Below are 22,162 nucleotides of genomic sequence, written 5' to 3'. Positions count from 1 at the left end.
GAAGCAGATGTGCTCACCACAATCCACCGCACTGGTAGATCCAGATGATCTAACAATCCTAAATACATTAGCGTTCCGATTCTCAATGTGGTTTCACAACCCAAATACACAGCTGAATATAAATTGGTTTTCATAGTGATAATAAATCAACAAAATAAATACAATTTCTGCAAGTACAGCAGTAGCCAGAGGCATTTATTGACCCAACTGCAGAGAAGGGGGAGGTGTCAATTATGGCGGAGGCCTTTATTTATACAAATGCATTTCTGAAATATGAAGCCGTTTTACTGGAATATTAAAATTACAATGTCAAGTGAAACTGTGGGATAAATCGCCACGCTGCTTTTCAAATGGATTTACAGTTACTACCCGGCCACTACTTGAGGGAAAAAAATTGTTTTTCTTTTAATATACAACAGTAATGATATGATAAGTGCCACCGGAGCCAAGACTGCACTGATCAATTCATCAAGTCCAATATTAGGATACATTTCCTTCACGGGCTGTTAAATCCATAGTGCATTAGCTGTGTGTGAGATTGATCTGCCTCAGTCTCAGTCATCTGACGCCGTCTTCAACTGGACAAAGGGGTCAAAGTGGGGAAAAAATAGCCCCCCCGTCTTGAACGCTTCCTTCCTCCACAGCCACCGGTGCGACGACCACCGTTTCATATACAGAATAGCCAAGATCTTGAATTCACCCAGGCGGGTTTTAAGATGGACTTGAATGCGTCAAAGCTCACACTCGCATTCAAGGCTTTTTAATATTTGATGTTTGTTGATTTAAGCGCCGCAGCAGGTGGCACATGGAGCCACGCGGGCTTTTTCGGCAGCCAAAATTATTACACCAACACACACGGCTGGGATTTTAAAGAATTTATTTAGCACTTGAGATCCCCCCCCCCCCCCCCCCTAGCTTCTCTCAAGTAATAGCACATTTCTCCCCTGAAAGCCTTCCATGTTGTTTGACATTTTCCATAAATCAATTCGGGATGGAAGGGTGTTATTCAAAATGGATTTGTAGTGTTGACTCGTTTTGTCACATACAATGTAGTTTAGCAAACATAAATGTAAAAACTGTCTATATTATATCAAGGTAGTGAATACAAGCTTTTGAATTGATTTTTTTTTTTTTTTTACTTTACTGAATCACTCAACTTTTTGCAATTGCTGGTATCAAGTGTTGCTAGCATGATGATTACATATACACTGCACTGTTCTTATAGTTTATAATATTATGGCTCATTTTTGAGTCGTATAGACTAAAAGGAAATCCTTTCTTTACTGGATGGCTTTTGATAAGTCTTCGCAAAAGGAAATGGGACACAAATCAAGGACTGCACATTTACAGTAAATAACCAGGAGCAACTTGTTCATGTCGTACAATCTTGACCAATTCACAGTGAGTCCTCAAAATAAATTAACAAATAAATAAAAAGCTCACCTCGTTACAATAGCAATCAACATCCGTCTGTTCCTCGTCAGAACATTTCTGTCCATGTTTTTAGCGGCCCACTGATATCACAGTGGCTATGTATCCTTTCATTTAACAATAAAAAGACATACTGTGTACATGTTTAAATTCAAAATGGTATCAACCTGACTTGTGTATCAGTGATTTAATGCAGTCAACCGCCCGCTTGCTAACACCTTTATCGCTCTTGCGCGGCCACTAAACCGGATAAAGAATTTGGAAGAAAGAGGTACAGTAGAGTTGTTTTTATACACAAAACAGCTTTTGGGGGGGGGGGGGGGGGATATAACCTTGCAAACGCTGACCCTTAAGCCACTAAAGTGATGCTAACATTAGCTTCCAGGATGTGCATTATCAGCAGGATTTTTTAAAGAAATATTTTAGCTATCTCACCTTTCTAGTTTTGTGATAGTTTGGCACATTTATAGCTACTGAAGACAATTTGTGGAACGATTGTATCGTAGGACAGTGACTCCCAATCTGTCCATCGAGCTACAATGTACGTTGATGCTAATGTGCTAATGTTAAATTCGCCTAAAAACAACTTGTACTTGATTCTTATCTTGCTTGGGACATTCAAAGCGGTAGTACTTGATCATCAAAACTACTTTTGTTGTTTGGTGATAGTTTGGCACGTTTATAACTATTGGAGACAGTGTGTGGAACAGTTGTGTAGTAGGACAGCTATAATATGCGCTAATGCTAATGTGCTAATGTTAAATTTGTTTGAAAACAACTCGATCCTACCACTGAATTATTTGACCTCCAAGAGAAAAGGGGGTTAGCAAACGGGTACGGAGACTGTTGGTGACTGACACTTTTTTTTTTTTTTTTCAGATAAATTTTATCTCGTAAGAATAACTGTGAGAGAAACGAAGAAGCTCAAGGGCAGAAGGGTGGGGGCACAGATGGCGAGCTATCAAAAGAGACTCACAGTAGGAGCGGATGGATGGCTTATTGTCTTTCTAAGGGTAGACGGCAAATAAAACCTGCAGGTAAATTTACAACTGATATCACAGTTATTTATTGTCTGCAATGCCAATGCAGTGTAACCGCAGCGTGTACACAAGGCTTCACTTTCTTCACGCGATGTCCTTGGGACATTTAAAGCGGCAGCAGATTTCTTTCTGTGCCATCCCTCACTCACTTTATGCTTGGTTTATCCTCTGGCGTACTCTGTCAACTTTGGTACCTTCTACGCCTTTCCTCAATGATCTTGTTAACTATGTCAGAATTTCCGCCACGTCTGTTTTGTATCTGTTAAATTTAGTACCACTTGGACAGACAGTTCCCAAATTCAATCTGCTGCTACGCCATTGCTCCGCCTTCTGTTTATACGCGGAGCCATTGGCGCAATCAATTTTGGAATAACGCGGGGAAAAGTGAAGTCGCGACTACGTTGCGGCTGCACCGTAAAGCCTGAATTCATCTCCGAGTTTGTCCTCGGGAATTAACGGTCCGCGTTCATTCTGCGCAGTTTAGCGGGCAAATTGTCCTCCGGTCGCCCACCGCAGGCGGTGATGGTGTTAATGGCCGCCGGCGGTCTGTGCCTCTCCAGCTCCACCTCCTCGGCGTCCCCGTCCAAGTGCTGTACCTGCTCCTCGGGCCGGCCCCCTTGGCGAGCGGCGGGGATGGAGCTGGACCTGAGCCTCTGGATGCTGAGCGGCAGGTCGCCCGTGCTGGAGGCCTTCCCGCCGGGCAAGGGCACCGCCGACTTCATCCCCCGCCACGGTTGCTCATCTCTGGTGGAGCTCATGCGTTGAAGTTTGCTGGGCAGCCTGGTGGCCTGGTCCTCGGCGGGCTCCACGTTGTCGGCCGAGAGGAGCCTCCCTCTGCGGGGCCCTCGGCCGCCGTTGCCCAGCGGAGGGGAGGAGGGCGCGGGGGCCACGGAGAGAGGGTTGGGCGACGTCAGCGACGACTTCTCCTCCTGCTCTTTGACGCTGTAGGGAGGCGTCGGCACCTCGAAGGTGTTGTGAAACTGAGAGTAGTCCACCCTGAAGAAACCCTCCTCCAGGGACATGACGGGCAGGAAACGATGGCCCCACAAGACTTCATCTTCCGTGTAAGACGTCCGGGCTTGACATGTCATACCTGCCGCAGGGAGACCATCCATCAACGGGGAGGAATATTTCAAATGGCAATGAGCGGAAAGGCTGGATGAGGATGTGGCGTGGGAAATTGGACCATTAAATAAAAACGGACAGCCATGGAGTGAAGTAAAAAGTGGAGAATTGCTTCAGGGAAGAAAAGACCGATGTTAAAAAAAAAAAAAACATGACGGAAATGGAGACGAGCTTGAGCCATTGCATTATTCAACGCCATTAATTAAACATTCCGTTAAATATTGCATTTCATGTGAGAGAAAAATAGCTTGAGGCTAATTTACACAAATTATTAAGGGAAGACTTTTGTTATTAGTTAAATACGAGATTTCCCAAACTTTATCAGTTGACTCAGACTTACTAAATTTAAAGTAGACAGCGTAAGTTCAATTATTGGCCAGTACGCAGTCACAGCTGAACCCAAGCCCGGATAAGAAAAATTTGAGGAGCCCTCGTCAAATCTGAACCCCCAAAAAGACGGCTGATCTCTAACCAGTGGTCTCGACGATGCCTTCCAGGATGACGACAATCTCAAACTGCTCGTTCATGAGCGAGCGCTGTGACAGGTCGAAGAACGGGCTCTTGCTGTTGATCTCGTGGCAGATGGTGAGCGGCGACACCAGGAAGAGCTGGTCCGCACCCGTGCCGAAGCCCACGTCCAGCTCGCACTGATCCAGAGGCAGGAACTCGCCTTCGGGGGTCTGACGAGACTGCGGGAACAATTCGGGTGGTAGAGCGTGAAACTCAACGCTAAAACAATCACTGGCCAAATAGCTCAGTCAGATAAACACTCGTCTTCTGACCACGCGGACCGGGTTCGAGTCTGGCTTTTGTATTTTTGCGCTATTTAACATTGCCGATAGAGGTCGCTAAACTAAAACGCGTAACACTTGCTCGTTATTTGGCACCTTTTCAAAACGACAAAATGTGGTCGCGTCCAGTGATCCCCTCGCCATAAAAGAATGTTGTCTTCATTGCTTAGCTCAAGCCTGCTAGCTTGTGAACTAGCTGGTGGCAACAGGAGCACCTGCGCACCACAACAGGTGAAGGTGAGAATGTGTAATATGTCCCGTAGCTTCGAGTGTTTCATAAAGGGATCTAGAGGAGTGTGAGCTTCTCCCCTTGAACCCTGCAAAAAAAAAAATAAAAAATGAAAAAAGAGGTTCCACAGCAGTCCTAGATGGGCATCATTAGGCTGTAAAGACAAAGCAATTTCTTGCTCTGCGGAGAGCCTAATGGTGTGAAGTCATCTTTTAGCATCTCATTTAAAATTTGGAGACACAATTATAGGAGAGAAAAAATGGAAGTTGGCCTTTAAACAATCCTTTCCATTTAATATGCAATATTAGGATATTTTGCCAAACTTTAAGACCCGTTTTCAAACATTTGTCAACTGAATGCTAATGCTAAAAGCTAACTAAAACGTGCCTCAAACGGCGCCGATTCAGAGATTTTTTTTTTTTGATTTTGTTTTTTTGTTTTTGAGTGAGCGACGACAGATGGCAAACTGGCAGTGATTTGTATTCACAGTGATGTGGAGGACAGGAGGGTGTGACATTTCACAGGAAGACGTCTGTGCCCACAGATCCCTGGCTCGCCTCGACAGGAGAAGCGTCACGACGCCCTGCTCCAGTTTTCGAGGTGAACTAACTCTGTTTCATCCACTCAAAGTACTTTGGGCGTACCTTTTCCACGTGTAAATGCTGAATCGGCTGAAAACAAAACAAAAGGAACCACCTCTGTGTGTTTTGCTTTTTCTTGGTCTTTATCCCCAAAACGGAGCAGCCTCAACAAAGGGATATCAAAAGAGGATTAAAAACACATCAGGAGTTGACCCAAATTCAAATCAGTCGAACTGCAGTTGTTCGGGTAAACATTGGCCCAGTATTTCAGTCCTTTTACGAGGCAATGTCTTGCCAACTGTTCTTGTTGCCCAAGGTCCCAATTGCCTTCAGATCATTAACATGCTCCCGCTGTGTACTTTGAAGTTGCTTTCTTGGCCTTGCTCATGATCGCCCTCACGCCACAAGACCGAGAGCAACTCAAAATTTTGACAATAATATGTTCTATGAAGCCCCACTAGTCTAAATATAGCATTCTGGTTAATATTGCGTTAGTGGAATATGAGTTAAGCAGTAAAATCCAGCCGTTTTTATCCATCCCGGGGCGGCCATTTTGCCACTTTCTGTCGACTGAAGACGACATCAATGTTGCTCAGGTCTCAGGTAACAACCAATTACAGCGCAGCTTCGGAAAACAGGTGAGCTCTGATTGGTAACAATGTTGCCTGAGCAACTGTGAAGTCATCTTCAGTCAACAGCAAGTGGCAAAATGGCCGCTCCCCTGAGATGGATGAAAACGGCTGGATTTTGCTTCATAACTCATATTCCACAAATGTAATATTTTCTCTCTTTGACTGCCAAAAACGTTAAATAACGTTTTGTAAAATCCTCTGGAGGAGTGCCAAAGACGTTAAAATACGTTTTTTCAAAACAGAGGTGAAACTAACCATTTTCTATTGTTGATTACTGAAAAACGGAATAAGGTAGAAACAAACTTTTTTTTCTGATGAAAGATGAGAGTCCAATCTTTCATTTGGTAGTATGTGTGTTTCCATAGTCCAAACACATAATTTTCTGTGGACCTTGAAAGATCAGTCAAAAATGCTTAAATCGGCTGGCACTGGGGACAACCCGTTTCTGAAAACGTCTGGCAGTCAAAGAGTTAATCAGGATGTCATGTTTTGACAAGTGAGGTCACATATAACATATTATTGTCATGAAAAGTTGATGGTTGACTTCCAATTGTGTTGCTGCCACATTATACTTAAAGTTTGGAAGAAAATGACTATTCCAGAGCCAGCAGAGATCCACAGTGGGCAGAACTGGACCACGTCCCTCACGTTTATGCGTGTGTATGACTATGCAAATCACATTTCTCAATTTTGCCATTGGGGTCAGAGCATTTCTGCATTGTATTGATTTATTAATGAAAGCGGCATTAACATGAATGGCAATTCAAGAAGGGATAACTTTTTGAAATGAATATGCATTATGAAGACTGCAGGCGGATAATTTCATTTATAGCACATACTGTATGGTAAGTAGAAAAAATCTCTACAAAAAATGTATGTTGAAATAAATCACATTTATGGAAGATTTTACTATCTATCATTTGAGTACATGTATTGATTAATTGTACACCTGTAAACAAATAAGCACCACCTCATCTTTCTTCAGCTTAGACAAAAAAAAAAGGGCTGATTGTTAATGCGAAAATATTATTCATTTGAAAGCATTTAGTATTGAATCGTGTCGTCCAATTTGGGCCCAAATAGTTTTCCGCCGTTTTTATCTGGCATTTTATAGATGAAACCATTAACCAACTCGTAAAACAAGCAATCAGCGCATAATGGAAATCAGGGTCAATTTCGAGCACACGTAAAAAGGGTTGTAAATAACGAGCATACTGGCAATGTAATCAACTGATTTTTCTTTGGCAAAATCCAAAGTATCCAGGCCGCGCAACGATTTACAGCCCGTGTCTGTGCCCGCGAAAGCCACATCACTTGATCACGGCAGGTTTGCGCAGCTCCACATCTTTATTAGGACTTGAGATTTATTACATCACGCCTTACCCCACCCCCCCCACCCCCGTCACCTTCAATGGCCACCCGCCAGACTCTGACCTTGAGCCGTGTGTTGAAACACTGGGGAAAGGAACTGCCGTCTTGTTGTTTCCACACGCAATTGATTGTACAGACCCAACACCAATGGCAATGATCTCTAAACCTTATCCTTAAAAGACACAGCCATAGATATTTTAGCAAATTTTTCTTAAAATCGGCAATTGGTGCATATTAATTGGTTCATTTTGAGGTTTTAAGTAAGCCACATTACGCCTTTTTGTTTTCTTTTTTTTAATTGTTTTAAGTCAAAATGTATTGAAACTACGTAAATTTACGTGATAATCTGTCATCATAATCAAAGTTAAGATAAAAATGGGGTCTATTAGGGGTTGAATGGCTAAAGATTGTTTTGGGAGTCGAAAGTTGATAAATCAATTACGTCATTCTGGGGTTCCCGCCTTGGCCACCAGGAGGCAGTATAATACCGTCATGTGTACACAAATGAAGAATTGTACTTCTACAAGTTTTTCTGTAGAGGGTAAAAATAAATAAAAATACACCTCTTGTTATATTGTCTGTCAATGTGTTGCTCCACAGTTTGTGTTCAAATAGCCATTATTTCGAAAGCTGCAGCTCTCGATGCTAATCGCTAGCAAATCATTGCCGTTTTGCAATTTGTTAGCATTAAGCTAAGCTTTTGCCATTGCCACCAAACAGTGCTTGTATTTCAAGTTTGTGCTCGCAAGTCAAAGCAAAAATCTGGAAACGTGGAAGTCAGGTCACTCGTATCTCAAGGCACCCCACTATATTTGACTTGTTATTGGGTATACATTAACATCTCTGGTATTGGATATCAGGGGTGCCTAATGTTGTGTTGAGTTTATACGCGTTGACTTCTCTGTGACTTTCCCCGGAGGATGAAACTGTCACTTGAGATCATCACGCCGCGACAAAAGCGCGACTAAGTCTCTGAGTCACAACAAAGCAGCGTCGGCGCTCGCTTTATCGGCAAATGTTTGGACTGCAGGGAAAAGCGCTTTTGATGTGAAAAGCTTGTTATTATGAGCCTTGGACACACCGGACTACAATGACACAACATCAATGTATGCCGCCGCCTTGTAGGAGACGCCAAACAGAAGTTAGTGGCAGTAAATCCAACGGTGACGACAGCCAAAATAACATCAGCCATCTGGGTTGCAGATTTCCACCCTTTGAGCAAGAGTGACTAGAAAGACACGCAAGGTCCACGGAGTACACGAATTGGCTCAATTACGGCTGTGATCAAAGCGTATCTAGTACCCCACCTGCATTGTCCCCTGGGGGGGGGGCCATCCATCTGAGCTGAGGACATTTAGAGGCAGGCTGAACTTCGAATTACAGCCCCTTTGAAAGCTTTTCTGCTGACTGAGGCAGGACACGGTGCGATGACCCTCATGCTGCGCGGGTCCACGCAGCTGAGCCATGAAGAAGCAAGAGCACACACGGGCGAGGAGTCGACTTCATGAAAGCTACTGCATGGGGGATAATCTCATTTGCTAACACTAGCGCGGTACACTAGTGGTTAGTACGTCTGCCTGGGGGATTGGAATCTTCCCGTGTTTGAAGACTCGAAATCAGGGATGGGCACAGTCAGAGTGGCTCTCAGTTTTTATTGTTGTCATTATTTTTAATTGATGTAGATGAGCAGTTTCAAGTTGTAATAACAGTTTTCACCACTAGATGGCAGACTGCACTTGAAGGTGTGACAGAACTACTTCACCAGAGAAGAATTGTAAGTCTTAGGTTAAGAAAATTGCCTCGCTCAGTTAAAATGCCAGCAAACTTTAAGACTGCCGAGTTTCCAAAAGTGCAAACAAGATTTGAGCATTAATAATGTGGCCTGATTGAAATTGTCCATAGGTTGGAATGTGACTGTGAATATATTTGTTTAATCTGCACGTGCCTCCTTGTACAGTCAGCCGGCACAGGTTCCAGTCCGCCCATGACTCGAAGAACAATAAGTGGCATAGAAAATGGATTGATGGAGTTTTTCATTCAACATGCACTTTTCTTATTGACCGGCCCCCGTTTTGATTGCACGGTGCCATAATATGATGTGCTGTGTTAATCACGCCGGCCCTCAGGGGTCACAATTCAATTCCGGAGAGGAAAGGAAATCCAATGCGGGCCCGTAGAAGGTGCTCATAAACCATAATGAGTCATTTCAGAAGAATGGAGGTGGTTCGAGTATTCACACACTGTACTTAAGTGGAAGTAGGGATAAAAGGAGTAAAAGTAGAAGTACTGATTAAACTATTTTAGTAAAAGTCAATATTCTGATATGTGGAATTTCTATTTAAGAACAAAAGTAGAGTAAACATTTATTTTTTACTGTTGATTATATACATCACCCATTTTTTGATAACTTGGCACAAAGGAAAAAATATTTTATTAATTTGTTTAGTGTTAAAAAAATCTAAATGAATAAAATAAATGTCAAAATGAGTGCGTTAATTTAAAGTTTCTTTAACGCCACCATTTTTTTTTTTACGCTGTCACCAATGTCTTGCAATTATGCCATCTAGTGGCAGAAAAAAATGACCAACAGAAATCAATATCATACTCATTTTTTACAATACATCTTTTTAATTTCACCTCAATTTTATGTATTATTATGAAATTACTGTATCAATGACTAAAAGATGCAGCCATATTTCTATTAGTTTATTTTTTTTAAACATTTTTCCCCACTTTTATGTTGAGTATCAAAGCTTAGAAGAAATTATTCCACATTTTATTGAAGTCATGCGATTCATTACGATTGAAAATTGTAATCGCCTGACATCCCTAAAAATAAAATAAAAAAATCTTGGGAACGTGTTCTTGTGTGAATTGACAAAAAAAAAAGAAAAGAAAAGCTAAATTAGCAAATGATAATAACTGGAAATAATGTACTTGTCCATTGAGATTGTGCTGCAGATGCTGTAATAGAATATAGTGAGAATTGTAATTTTGTCTCTCTTTGTTGACCATCAATTCGTTTTATTACCCCGTCTATGACGTTTTGCATTGTGTGTTAGCATTTAGCTAGTGGGCTTCCGTAAGGTACATTTATGTCGATTTGAAACGCAACATGCATTGTTTCTTCGTTTGCTGTTTATTTTCACGCTAGTAAACACTTCTCCTTTCTTTCTATCTTTCTTTTAAACGTTGGCCGCCAACATGGAGCCGATTGCAAAGTCCCACTAAATGTTGGGCAGCCTTCGCGAGTGCACAGAAAGGTCGAAGTTGAACTTTTGCTCCTCTTCCTCACCTTGATGAGCTTGCACCTGATCTGCGCGGACACCATGTGGCTGTTCCTCAGGTTGCCCACCCGGAACATGAGGCACAGCTTCCCGTCCCGCTGCGAGATGACGGCGTCCTGGCTGAACATGAGCGTCTCGGCGCGCTTCTTGGGCTGCGACATCTTGATGAACATGCAGCCGATGAGGAAGGCGTCCACGATGGAGCCCAGCAGCGACTGGAAGAGGAACAGGATGATGCCCTCGGGGCACTTCTCGGTGATGTAGCGGTAGCCGTAGCCGATGGTGGCCTCGGTCTCGATGAAGAAGAGGAAGGCGGAGGGAAAGTTGTAGACGTTGGCCACGCACGGCGTGTAGGACGCGTCGTGGCCGCCGCCGCTCAGGTCGCCGCGGATGAAGGCGATGAGCCACCACATGGACGCCATCACCAGCCACGCCACCGTGTAGGTGAGGATGAAGATCAGGAGGTTCCAGCGCCACTTGAGGTCCACCAAGGTGGTGAACAGGTCCGAGATGTAGCGGCTGGTCTCGCCGCCCAGGTTGCCGTGCTGCACGTTGCAGCGGCCGTTCTTCTCCACAAAGCGTTGCCTCTTCCTCTTGGCCGGCGCGCACAAACTCACGCCCCGGCTGGTGTTCACCACCTGGTAGTCCTCGCCCAGTTTCCTGCGGATGGCTGCCATGGCGCGGGTGCGGATCGATCGGCCCCTTTTTTTTTCTTTCAAGCGCTCAAGACTTGCTGTTGGCGCAAGTTTGCTGCCCCGCGCCCCCGCCCGCCCGGCCGGCCACCCCCCCTTCCCACGGCAAGAGCAGTGCGCTTCCTACCCGCCGCTCGCATCTTCTGAAGTGCAAAACTGCAAATGCGTGCGAGGGTCTCGTGTTCGAGTGCAGGCGCGCGCGCGCGCGCGCTCACGGTCCTTTGGCGCATGTGCCAACTTTCCCTGCGTGATAACGACACTGCACCGCACTTACAAAAAAAAAGCTACGCTCTCCAAGTTAAGATCTTTAATTGGTAATTATCTACTTAAGTTGCCGCTAAATGCTAATAACAAGCTTCAGCGAGCACTTCAGCATGTATGGAGAGCTTCCCCAAACTGGACGGATAGAAAAATGGATAGAAAGCCTTCTAGAACATCTGAAATGTAGGCTATTTGGGCTAAAAAAATATATAGGTTTTCATACTCTTGTTAACAAAAGTAGAAAAAATGTAAACTAATAGAAATAGTTCAAATGAATTTTTGACGTCTATAGCCGTCAATGGTAGTGAATGAATTAAATATTGCAAAAAAGTAATACACATAAAAAAAGAAATGAAAACTAATCCTGAAACTAACCTAAAATTAAGTATTTTTTAAATAACTAAAACAAATCAAAACAAACAGAACCTAAAGACTAACTAAAATGAAAATTCCCAAACTATAATAACCCTGGCATCAAACCTCCAGGTTGGAGAAATGTCAAGAAGCCTACTAGAACATCTAAGCTTTATATGTTGTTGATTCCCCTCGCAAATACTTTTTTTTTTTTAAATTGAGTTGTACAGCTTGTAGGTCACATTTACTGATGGAAAAGGGTTTGAAATCTTGCTGAAATTGTTTTAATCACAAAAACCTGGCATTTCAACAGGGGTGTGTAGACTTTCTATATCCGGAAATATTAATAAAATTATGCCTGACGTATCCGAGGGGAAAAAGACTACAGTATGGCCAGTGTCTATTAGAGGCTATTTAGTTCCCCCTAGTGTTACTGTAGGGGAAGCAAGCTGTGCAACTGCAGTCAGTGTACAAAAAGCTCGAGCTGTCATTGCACTTTTATGGCTTTAATATCCTGCGGGGTGGGCAACATTTGACATTGAGTTTGGGAAAAGTACAAATAATAATACCCCGGAGTCCAATATGTGATACATGAGCGTCAATTGAGAAAGAGCAATTTACTTGTATTGTCCCTCTGTTTGTGTCTGCCAGCGCATGATCCCCGGAATGAGAATGAGCAGGATGCTGATTCACGCCGCATTCCCCGTCGGATCATTCCCATGAATGTGCCGCCTTGCTATTGTTGTCAAAAGTAGCGCAACTATTGATGGAGTATGAATCATCCATCCTCCGTGGCTGAAAACTGCAGCTTGTACTTCAACGTGCAATCATCGCCACAAATGTTTTATGGTCTTCCCTTTGGAGTAAAACGGTAAGCGCCGTGGTTGTGTATTTACCTGAGGGACGGCAATTGTGTTATTTTGTTGCAGAAAACAAGACTGCGGATTCACACAAGCCAGGGGGAACATTATGAAGTACTTTTTCAGTATTTGTCGTGAAAACAACTGCAGCCCTTGATGGTAAATGAATCATGCGGAAATCTGCAGCTCTGCTTCAATTTAATGTCAATTCTCTATTTTTTAAGGCCCTAGAAAATAACGTACACGATTACTATCCACGCGGAAAAATTGGAAACAGATGCGATATTATGTGTACTTTCTCCTCATTAACGTTTCTAAATGGATCATTACTTCTTCTTTTTTTTAAAGCTTTTAGCAGATTATGACAAGATGTAAAGAAAAAGAAAATAAAAAAGTTTCCCTTTTTCGCTTTGATTTAAGTAAAGGAGTTGAATTACTACTTTATTAGAGTACCGGTCATTTTTTACAGAAATATCCATAGAGTACCTTTCCTCTGCTTTTGAGTCAGGCGGTCTAATTCAGATTCATAAAGTAAATGAGGAATAAAAGCGGACATCCCCCCCCCCTAGAAAGTGAATTTGAACAAGTAAAAAAAAAAAAAAGTGCAAAACAATATTGTACTTAAATGCAATCCCAATATAGTAATTAATAACTAGGGGTGTTGGAAAAAATCGATTCGGCAATATATCGCGATATTACAGCACGCAATTCTCGAATCGATTCAATATGCGGCCGAATCGATTTTTTTGGCAATTTTCAACAAAACGTCTTACTTAGGGTTAGGATTCACACATTAAGCATGGAAGAATGTTATATTAATGAAACATTAAGCCTTAATATTTTTTATTTCAATGCTGTTCAAACATGAAACAGACTGCAACCTGTTTTTTAAATGCAGTGGCTCAGTTATAAGCCTGAATTTTCAGATAAATAAATACATTTTCATACAAATCTTACAGTGTACATGTACAAGTTTACTGATTTGTATTTTCTAAACTTAAGTAAAAATAATAATAATAATAAAAAATCGCAATAATCAATTTATAGATTCGTATCGGGATTAATTGAATCGTGACCTATTAATCGTGATACGAACCGAATCGCCATGTACCAGGCAACTCACACCCCTTGTAATAACTATTTGATTTAAGAAAAAAAAAATCCACGATAGGGTGGGACTATATAGCATGAACCGCGATATATAGCACAAGATTACAGTATCACTTTATGGATGCGGTGGTTGTGCCTATTGTTCTCTTGTCCCTCTCCCATACTTGCTGTTGTACTTTTTAAGAGTCTGTACTTTATTTATTTTTTCACAACGTTTGTACCAGAGTACTTTTCTTACACACGTATTTGTTTTTTTAAGTGTGAGTGTTTTTGCATAATGATAGCTTCTTTTCTTTCTTTCTTTTTTGCACGGTGCATGCAAATGCAAAGGCTAGTGAGTCCCCTGCGTCATCATCTGCACCCTGGCTGTCTCTGGCTGCGGCTGTCTCCTCTCACGACCCGTCCGCCTGCACCCATAATCCCCCGCGCCACGACAAGATGGAAGAAAGCAGCGGCCGCCGGAGAACAGTGTTTTGGCAATAAAACCTCCAAAGCTGCGAATACGGGGGCACCACGGGCACGTTCCAAGGCGTCTGCGGTCATGTGTAGGTGAGCGAGAATCCAACCGTGGGCTCCCGGTTCGGTCCGGACTCTGTCGAGGTACACGCGACGCAAGGCTGTCTCGCAACCGCGGGGGAGATGCACCGAAAGGCAGCATCATTGTTTTGTGATGCACGGGCCGTAATGCGGCGTTTCACTCGGAGCTAACTGCTAGCACGTTAGCAGCCGGCTAACTAGCTCGTGGCTAGTTTGATTGTTATAAACACAGCTGCGTGGGGAAAGCTCGAAGCTCGGTTTTTATTTAGCCGCGATGGCCCATGTTGGGTCACTGGAGCCGGAGTTGACGTGGAACCGAAATAGCCCAGGGAACGTTTTTGCCAGCCACACGCACGCTCGGTAATCATTATCCGCTCGTAATTACGGCTAAAGTTAGCTATCAATAAACGGAGCGCCAGCCAGTCTGATTTAATTTTCCCAGCGAAGTTCGGGAAATAAGCGATTCACGCCACCGGTGGAAAATGAACCGTTAATTTAGAACTATGGCGAGTTTATACAAATGTAGTTTCATTGCAATGAGGCATTATGGCGAGTAGTCGCTTACCATTTTTAAATAGCCAATTGATAACGCGAATTAACCTGGTACACACGAGGCCAATTTAGTGCTTATTTCACACGCCGTGGCGTCAAATACAACTTTGGAGAATGATTTGTGCGGCTTTTCTAAGCATTTTTGCTCCCAAGGTTTTTGAGTGCGACCGCGATGATGCGTCGTCGGGCTCATTGTGGCGAGTCGGCTGCTATGCTAACTAGCTGGCTAACTATTATGTATGACAAAAGCTCATCTGCTCGGTGGTGAATGTGTCGCCGAGACAAATGGTCGCCGGGATTTTTGGCTTGAGAACAAGCCGTCGAACCTTTCCACAGCTCGTTTAGTCACAAGAGTGTGTCATGGTTACATTGTGCAAATGTCAAGTCGTGTTTGACCTAAATACCGTCTGTTTGGGCAAGTCTGTCCAACCGACTAATTAGTCGTGTTGCAGTCCGATTTATTGGCATTCACGTATGATAGGCCAAGGTGCAAACGAGTGCTAAAAAAACACCAATTCACTGATTTGACATTTTGACTTGTATGTAGTTAAAATCAAATGCACATTTTTAGATTGAATTGTGTACAGATAAATATTTACACTATTGAGAACAGACTTACATAATTTGCTTTCACATTCGCTAGGCCAAAGTGCAAATGATTGTATAAACAATGCAAAATAGACTTTAAAACGACACAATTTCATTCCAAATGATACATTTAGGCCCCTGGTTGCATGTGCCTTCATGAGTGGAAATGTACATTTTGTTTATTATTATTATTTAAATTCACTCGTGGACAGGCTTCCGAGCTGTTCTGTAAGGATTTTTCACCTTAATTATTTTACTTATGTCTGTCATGGTACATTTCAACAGGAAATCAAGCAAGTTTTAATCTAGGAGGGGTAAACAAAATGTACCAGCTATTAGTGTTCAAGTCACTGATTTGCTTTCACATTTGAAGGACCAATGTGCAAAAGAGTGATAATAACTCTTATTTCGCTCCAATTTTGCTATGCCTATACAATATAAAATATACACATTTTAAATTCAATTGTTGATCGAGGCCTGGATTGTTATGTTAGGATTTCTGACGTTATTTGTCCAGTATTAATTACATGCAAGTATTGTGTAAATCAAACTGATGTATTATTAGCGTTATATAATAAATCATTTAGATTGTTTGTGTTATAAATCAGATTTAAGAATGTTCAAAACTACAGCTATTCAGTCAACATTTTACATTTTGGGTTCAGGCTGCTTATGGTGTCATTAAAACAAATGCAAGTGCACTGTACATAATTTAGGTTTAATTTTAGACACACATCTGGACTGATATTCCTTACAATTACCTAATGTGCGATCTCTTTTGCTGTAAAGGCGTTTAACAAGATTATTTACTTATCTCGGGGAAATAAAGGAGAGAAAAAACTCATGATCATTGTTGGAGTTAGATTTATTTGCTTACACATGATGTGATAGGCCAAGCCAAGGTACAGAAGAATGTTCTAAACATCAGTAATGAAGTCCAAACTTCACATTATATTGTAGACAGAGCACTGGACTGTTCTATAAAGATTTTCACTTCCACTGTTATTGACGGTGCCATCTGTAAAGGCATTTAACACTAGGGGTGGAGAAAAAAAATGAAATTATTTTCGGGACAGTATCTTTGAAGGTGCGCAAACGTTTTTGACATTTTGCCTGTGACTTGGGGTCAAAATCCTCCCATACATTTGACCTAAATGAGCTTGGAGGGTCCACAATTTCAGGCTTGTTCACGAGCCGTGTTTCCTGCTGTCCTCACAAAGTTGAACTAGCATGAACAGCAACTGCAATTCTGTTCATACGACCATCACCAAAACAGTCACATGGCACACAGTTAGTTGTTCGAGACTTGAATAACTAATGCCTACATTGTCACAATTTTCCTTTTTTTCAGGGTGTTCTCCTGCATTCCTCTTTAGATTTCTTGGCCCGGCCCGCGCCCGCACACAGCAAAACTACCACCATGAGTATGATCCAAGACAAAATCGGCAATGAGTTTTTGCGCAACGGTGGCATGGATCCCAATTTTGCACCCGGCATGCTCATGTTCAGCCACCTGCCGCCCGTCACCAGCTTCACGCGGCTCACCTCGCAATCGGTCATGGGCGAGCTCCCGCAGGAGATGGTCCTCAAGAAGGAGCGCGATTCGCCCCCGGACCACCAGGGCGGCAGTGTGGCCAACGCGGGCGGCTTCCTCCACAGCATGGGCATCAAACAGGAGCGGCTAAGCGAGCTGGATTATCGCATGCCTCTCTATGGCGGCGGGGGCGTGGCCATGAATTGTGCCGGCGCGGGGAAGAGCGGTGCCGACATGCCGGACATGTCTTACGGCAACCACCACCAGAATCACCATAACATGCTCATGCATGACCTCAGCCACAGCAGCGTGCGCTCACTTGGAGAACCGGTCAGTTGGGAGTCCAAATGTGAACGTTGGACTTTTGGGCCACTTTGAGATATTTGATATGGCTTGTGGTTTTCCCCTCAGATGTCAGGACGAGCGGGTAAAGAGCCAAAAGATCCCTCGGGTAAAAGAGGGAGGAGGACCAATGGGGACGGACAGGGAGGCAAAGCCCGAAGGAAACGCAGCGACGCCGCTAAGGTTTGCTTTGACAAATCGTGCGTCAGGGGTGTTTTTCTTCTGCTGAAAAATAGGGGGATTAATGAACAGTTCAGAATATGTATTTATTAGGGGTGTCAAAATTAATACGTTAATTTAAAGTTCCTTTAACGCTACAATATTTTTTTAACGCGCAATTAATGACCGCCTCTTACTTGGAAAGCCTGTACTGGGGGATGCCAGTTGCAACGCAGCAGACGCGTCCACGTCAAAGTTTAGCAGTAATAAGTTTAATAATGGAGGTGGTAAAAGTATTTACACCCTATACTTAAGTGGAAGTAGGGAAATTATGTGTTAGTAAAAGTCAATATTCTGAAATGTAGAATTTGTATTTAAGTACAAAAGTAGAGTAAACATTTTTTTTTTATTGTTGATTATATGCAATACCCATTTTAACTTGGCACAATGGAAAAAATATTTTATTATTTATTTATTTATTTGTGTAGTGTTAAAAAAAATCTAAATTAAATAGGGGTGACAAAATTAGTCGCAAAACAGACACGTCCATGTCAAAAATTCAAATTGTATTTTACAATAAAAAAATGCTGAATTTCACAAGTTACTTCATGTTAAAGATTAGCTAGCTCTTAATATGAAAATAAAAATATACTGAGCTGTCACCAATGTCTTACAAATACAATTATGCCACCTAGTGGCAGAAAAATGACCAACACAAATCAATATCACTCGTTTTTTACAGTACATCTTTTTAATTTCAACTCAATTTGGCAAGTGTGAAAATGTATGTCTGTAAAATGTGATGAACCACCGTAAGTAACCGGACCTAACCGTCCCTCATTGTCACGTCCTCCCAGGCCATGATGCTGGACGCCGACGGAGCCTGCCTGTCCCCCAACTCCAAACCGCATATCTGCGAGCACTGCAACGCCGCCTTCCGCAGCTCCTATCACTTGCGCAGACATGTGCTCATACACACAGGTGAGAGGCTTTCACTGCTTGCTTGCGCCTTTGTGCTTTCCAACCTCCCACATACAAAAGGGAAATGTAGCGCACGGTGCGCCGTCGGGGCGCATCATGTCACGGTGGACTCTCGGGGATGACTCATTGATTGCTCATGTGTTTCTGGATGCGTTAGTCATCCCCTTTGCTGGGAACGGATGACCAAAGTGGAACCCGAGTCGCTTTATCTATCGCAATTGCCTTCTCCCTGAATGAGTGCTGTGTTGAGGAAGAGAAAAAAAAAAAGTCATGTGGCAAATGAGATTGCGGCTGAGCAGTCATTAATGTGTTGGGGGGATTGTTGTACTCTTGATCGCACAGGTGAGAGGCCTTTTCGGTGCAGTCAGTGTAACATGAGCTTCATTCAGAAATACCTGCTGCAGCGGCATGAGAAGATCCACAGCGGTGAGTTGCCCGATTTTGAATCCCAACTTTTTCCCCCGACGTGTGGGCGTAAACGGCAAATCACGTCACGGTGTTTGGTTTCAGGGGAGAAGCCTTTCAGCTGCGACCAGTGCAACATGCGCTTCATCCAGAAGTACCACATGGAGCGACATAAACGCACGCACAGCGGCGAGAAGCCGTATCGGTGCGATACATGCCAACAAGTACGTTTGGGGGGGGGGGGTTTCTGCACTTTTCATTTGAACGTAGGAGATTGGTTTTGAGCGGTGTTCAGTTCGGTGTTTGACAAGACCGTGCGAGGTCGTTTGGAAGTACAAATAAAAAACGTAAACTAAAATGTTAGGGCTGCTTGATTATGAAGAAAATATTAATCATGATTATTTTGGTAATATCTGAAATCACGATTAGGACGATCATTTATTTTTTGCTACAGAACAAGAGACCATTTTTAAATGTAAAAAATGTTAAGACAAATTAAAAAGCGATAATTATGCAATTCCTTTTGGATGAAACAAAATGTATTAAATTAGTCATTTTAAAATTTTTAAAAAGGTGCAAATGCATTTAAACAACTAAAAAATTGGTGTTAATACGTTGTTTAAAAAAAAAGAATAAGACTGCTGATTTTGTAATTGTGGAGTGTAACAATTGAAATTTGAAATTTAATTTCAAATTGAAAAAATAATCACGATTAATTTGGTAATAATTTAAATCATGATTAGGATGATCATGTGTTTTTTGGTAAAAAACAAGAAAATGTTTAAACGTAAAAAAATATTAAAACAAATACATTTCTTTGAAACTTGATTTATGCACGTTTCTTTTGGACCAAACAAGATTGATTAAATTTGTTATTTTAAATTAAAAAGGTATAAATATATACATTTTAAACAACTCAAAATTAGTATTAATAATCTTTTATATTTGTTCACAACTATGCCTCTTTTGTAATTGTGGAGTGTAATAATTGAGATTGTAATTGAATTTTGATTAATTGCACAGCCCTACAATAAACCCGCAATTTGCAAGGGATTAGGACGGAGCCCTGTTGTTTCTCTAAATGTCTTATTTTGAACACAAAAATAAGCAATCTGTTTTCATGGACGCCTGCAGAAATTGGAATATTTTCTTTTGAAAGGCTGAAATTCGAAAAACTGTATGAATGACATGCCGGTGAAATTGCGTCTGATTGTTTTTATGTCTCTTTGTCAACCTTCTAGTTTTTCTCAAGAACCGACCGGTTACTGAAGCACAAGCGGACTTGTGGAGAAGCCATAAAGAAGGGCCTGGACCCGAACATGCTGGAGCTCAGCGACGAGGGCAGCTATTCACTCACTCAGGGAACCGCGACCACCTCCGGGCGCAAGCGGGCCAAGTCCAAAAACGGGGAGGGCGGCGAGCGCAAGAGGAAGAAGAACGCGGCTGCGTCCATGGCGGCCTCGTCCTCCGGGGCGATGGCGCGGGACATGGGCCTGCAAGACTTCAGCATGGAGCAGCCCTCGGGCTCGGCCATGCAGGGGCGCTCTCCCAAACTGGTCTTTAAAAAAGCGGGCCGCAAGGGTTTGGATAAGGGCCTTCTTTCCCTAGAAGATGGCGCCGACGGACAGAAACTGTTGGGCCAAAAAGCCGGCTCCATGGATCACGTGGACGCTTCCGGACTGGACAACATGGGTCTTCACAAGCAGGGTCCGACCACCAGCAGCAACTACGACGATGCAATGCAGTTTGTGAAAAAGCGGCGCTACCTCCACGCCGTCACGAACGACTACGGCGCAGGTGCTCTCCACATGGCGTCGCAGGGGAGCAGCGTCATCCAGGTTTCCCTGGGACCCGAACCCACGCTGGCCATGCTGGACGCGTCCCCCCTGGAACTTAAGCACGACAAGTCGGGCATCCCGGACGAGGTTCTGCAAAGCCTGCTGGAGCACTACAGCCATAAGCCGGACGGGGCGCACCACCACGACGTGGCTTTCGACCTGTCGGACCACCCGCACCACGTGGACCTCCAGCCGGCGGCGCCCGTCACCCCCGAGCTGGAGGACGACGCGGCCAACGGGGGCGATAAAACGGCGGTGATGAGCGAGTACTCCAAGTTCCTCCTGCAGGCCCTGGAGCGCACCAGCCACAGCGGGCCCTTCCCCAGCCTTGGGGCCTCGGGGCCCTTCCCGCTCCTGTCCAGCAGCTCCAGCCCCACCGGGCCCCTGTTCGCCGACAAGCACGTCTACAGCACGTCGCCGCTGGATTGCGGCTACCCCCCCGCCGTTTCCTCGCCCTTGCCCCTCGCCGCCCCCTCGTCCTCCTCTTCCTCCACCTCGTCCAAGTCCCACTACGGCATGCTGGTGGGCTCCCCCTCCCAAGCGGGCTTCCACCTGACTTTGGAGCCAGCCAGCCACCAGCAGCTAACGCCATCTCAGGAGCTGACAGAGCAGCTGGAGAAGCAGCACTCCCCAGGAGCCTTCAACCTACCTCCCCAGGATCTGACGGTCCAGGCGGAAAGCTCCAAGGGGCAACAAGCCAAGGCCGGGGGGAGCGCCGCCCCCGCCAACGGTTCCGGCTACTCAGACCTCTCTCCCCTCAACCCCCCGAAAGAGTCCACCACGTACCAGATTGAGAATTTTGCCCAGGCCTTCGGCTCCCAGTTCAAGTCGGGACGCCGCACCCCTCTGAGCTACGGCAGCGACCCCACGGCGGAGGTGGACCACAGAATACGGACTCCGGTCTCAGAGTTCTCAGGGTATACCAGCTTGTTAGCTGATGTCAGCGAGCCAGTGAGTACAGGATCAAAAACCCCGACAAGCCAAAGTTTCAGATAAGGGTCAAATGAGGTGAGCCCAGTTAGGAGGGGGCGAGGGGTTGCTGTTTTGGTCCACTCCCCCCTCCGCCCCTCCTCCTACTCATCCTAATTTTGTTCTTGTAGCAAAATATTATTATTTTTTAAACACTGCCATTAAATGTTGATGCAAACATGACCAGGGAGGGTCTGCCATGGCCTCAAATGCAATTTTTTTTAATTCTTATTTTTATGATGCATTTTAGTCGGTTACATTTTGTTGGGGGGAAAAGTAGTGACTTTTTTTTTTATTATATATATATAAATATGATCGTAAGCCGTAGATTTTAAACGTAATTTAAAACATTTTGAGGGTAGAGATGAACTTGCATTTCTTTTACGTTGGGAACCCTTGTGTTTTACCAATCATCATACCATTGTAAAGTAATAATGTTGATAGTTACAAAAAAACAAAAACAAAAAACACTTGTGGCAGGGAAAGCCCAGAA

At 43.7% G+C, this 22,162-nt stretch overlaps 2 protein-coding genes across 5 annotated transcripts in view; one reads left to right on the top strand and one right to left on the bottom strand.

Annotated features, from left to right (window-relative positions):
- znf281b (zinc finger protein 281b) overlaps positions 1-21,852 on the top strand; it is a 47,918-nt gene extending 26,066 nt beyond the window's left edge. The window contains exons 3-12 of one of the 4 annotated variants that reach the window (XM_077550278.1): positions 2,311-2,468; positions 5,106-5,216; positions 12,446-12,665; positions 14,095-14,313; positions 16,793-17,305; positions 17,387-17,500; positions 18,334-18,457; positions 18,800-18,883; positions 18,968-19,086; positions 20,104-21,852. In XM_077550278.1, coding sequence (XP_077406404.1) covers positions 16,862-17,305; positions 17,387-17,500; positions 18,334-18,457; positions 18,800-18,883; positions 18,968-19,086; positions 20,104-21,696 — 2,478 coding nt within the window. In that variant the 5' untranslated portion in view covers positions 2,311-2,468; positions 5,106-5,216; positions 12,446-12,665; positions 14,095-14,313; positions 16,793-16,861 and the 3' untranslated portion in view covers positions 21,697-21,852. Of the gene's footprint in view, positions 1-2,310; positions 2,469-5,105; positions 5,217-12,445; positions 12,666-14,029; positions 14,314-14,343; positions 14,662-16,792; positions 17,306-17,386; positions 17,501-18,333; positions 18,458-18,790; positions 18,884-18,967; positions 19,087-20,103 lie in introns of those variants that run through there. The other 3 variants (XM_077550274.1, XM_077550275.1, XM_077550276.1) reach the window with 3 other exon arrangements.
- kcnj19b (potassium inwardly rectifying channel subfamily J member 19b) lies at positions 916-11,735 on the bottom strand. Its single transcript, XM_077550280.1, has 3 exons — positions 10,496-11,735; positions 4,069-4,285; positions 916-3,564 (listed from the first exon to the last, which is right to left on the bottom strand). The coding sequence occupies exons 1-3, from the start codon at positions 11,162-11,164 to the stop codon at positions 2,924-2,926; spliced, it is 1,527 nt and encodes a 508-aa protein (XP_077406406.1). The 5' UTR covers positions 11,165-11,735; the 3' UTR covers positions 916-2,923.
- Positions 21,853-22,162: the final 310 nt, after the last annotated feature.

This window comes from Vanacampus margaritifer, chromosome 18 (assembly GCF_051991255.1).
Source record: "Vanacampus margaritifer isolate UIUO_Vmar chromosome 18, RoL_Vmar_1.0, whole genome shotgun sequence".
Classification (NCBI taxonomy): Eukaryota; Metazoa; Chordata; class Actinopteri; order Syngnathiformes; family Syngnathidae; genus Vanacampus; species Vanacampus margaritifer.
Note: the sequence above shows the minus strand (reverse complement) of the source record. Positions and strands in the feature narration are given on the sequence as shown.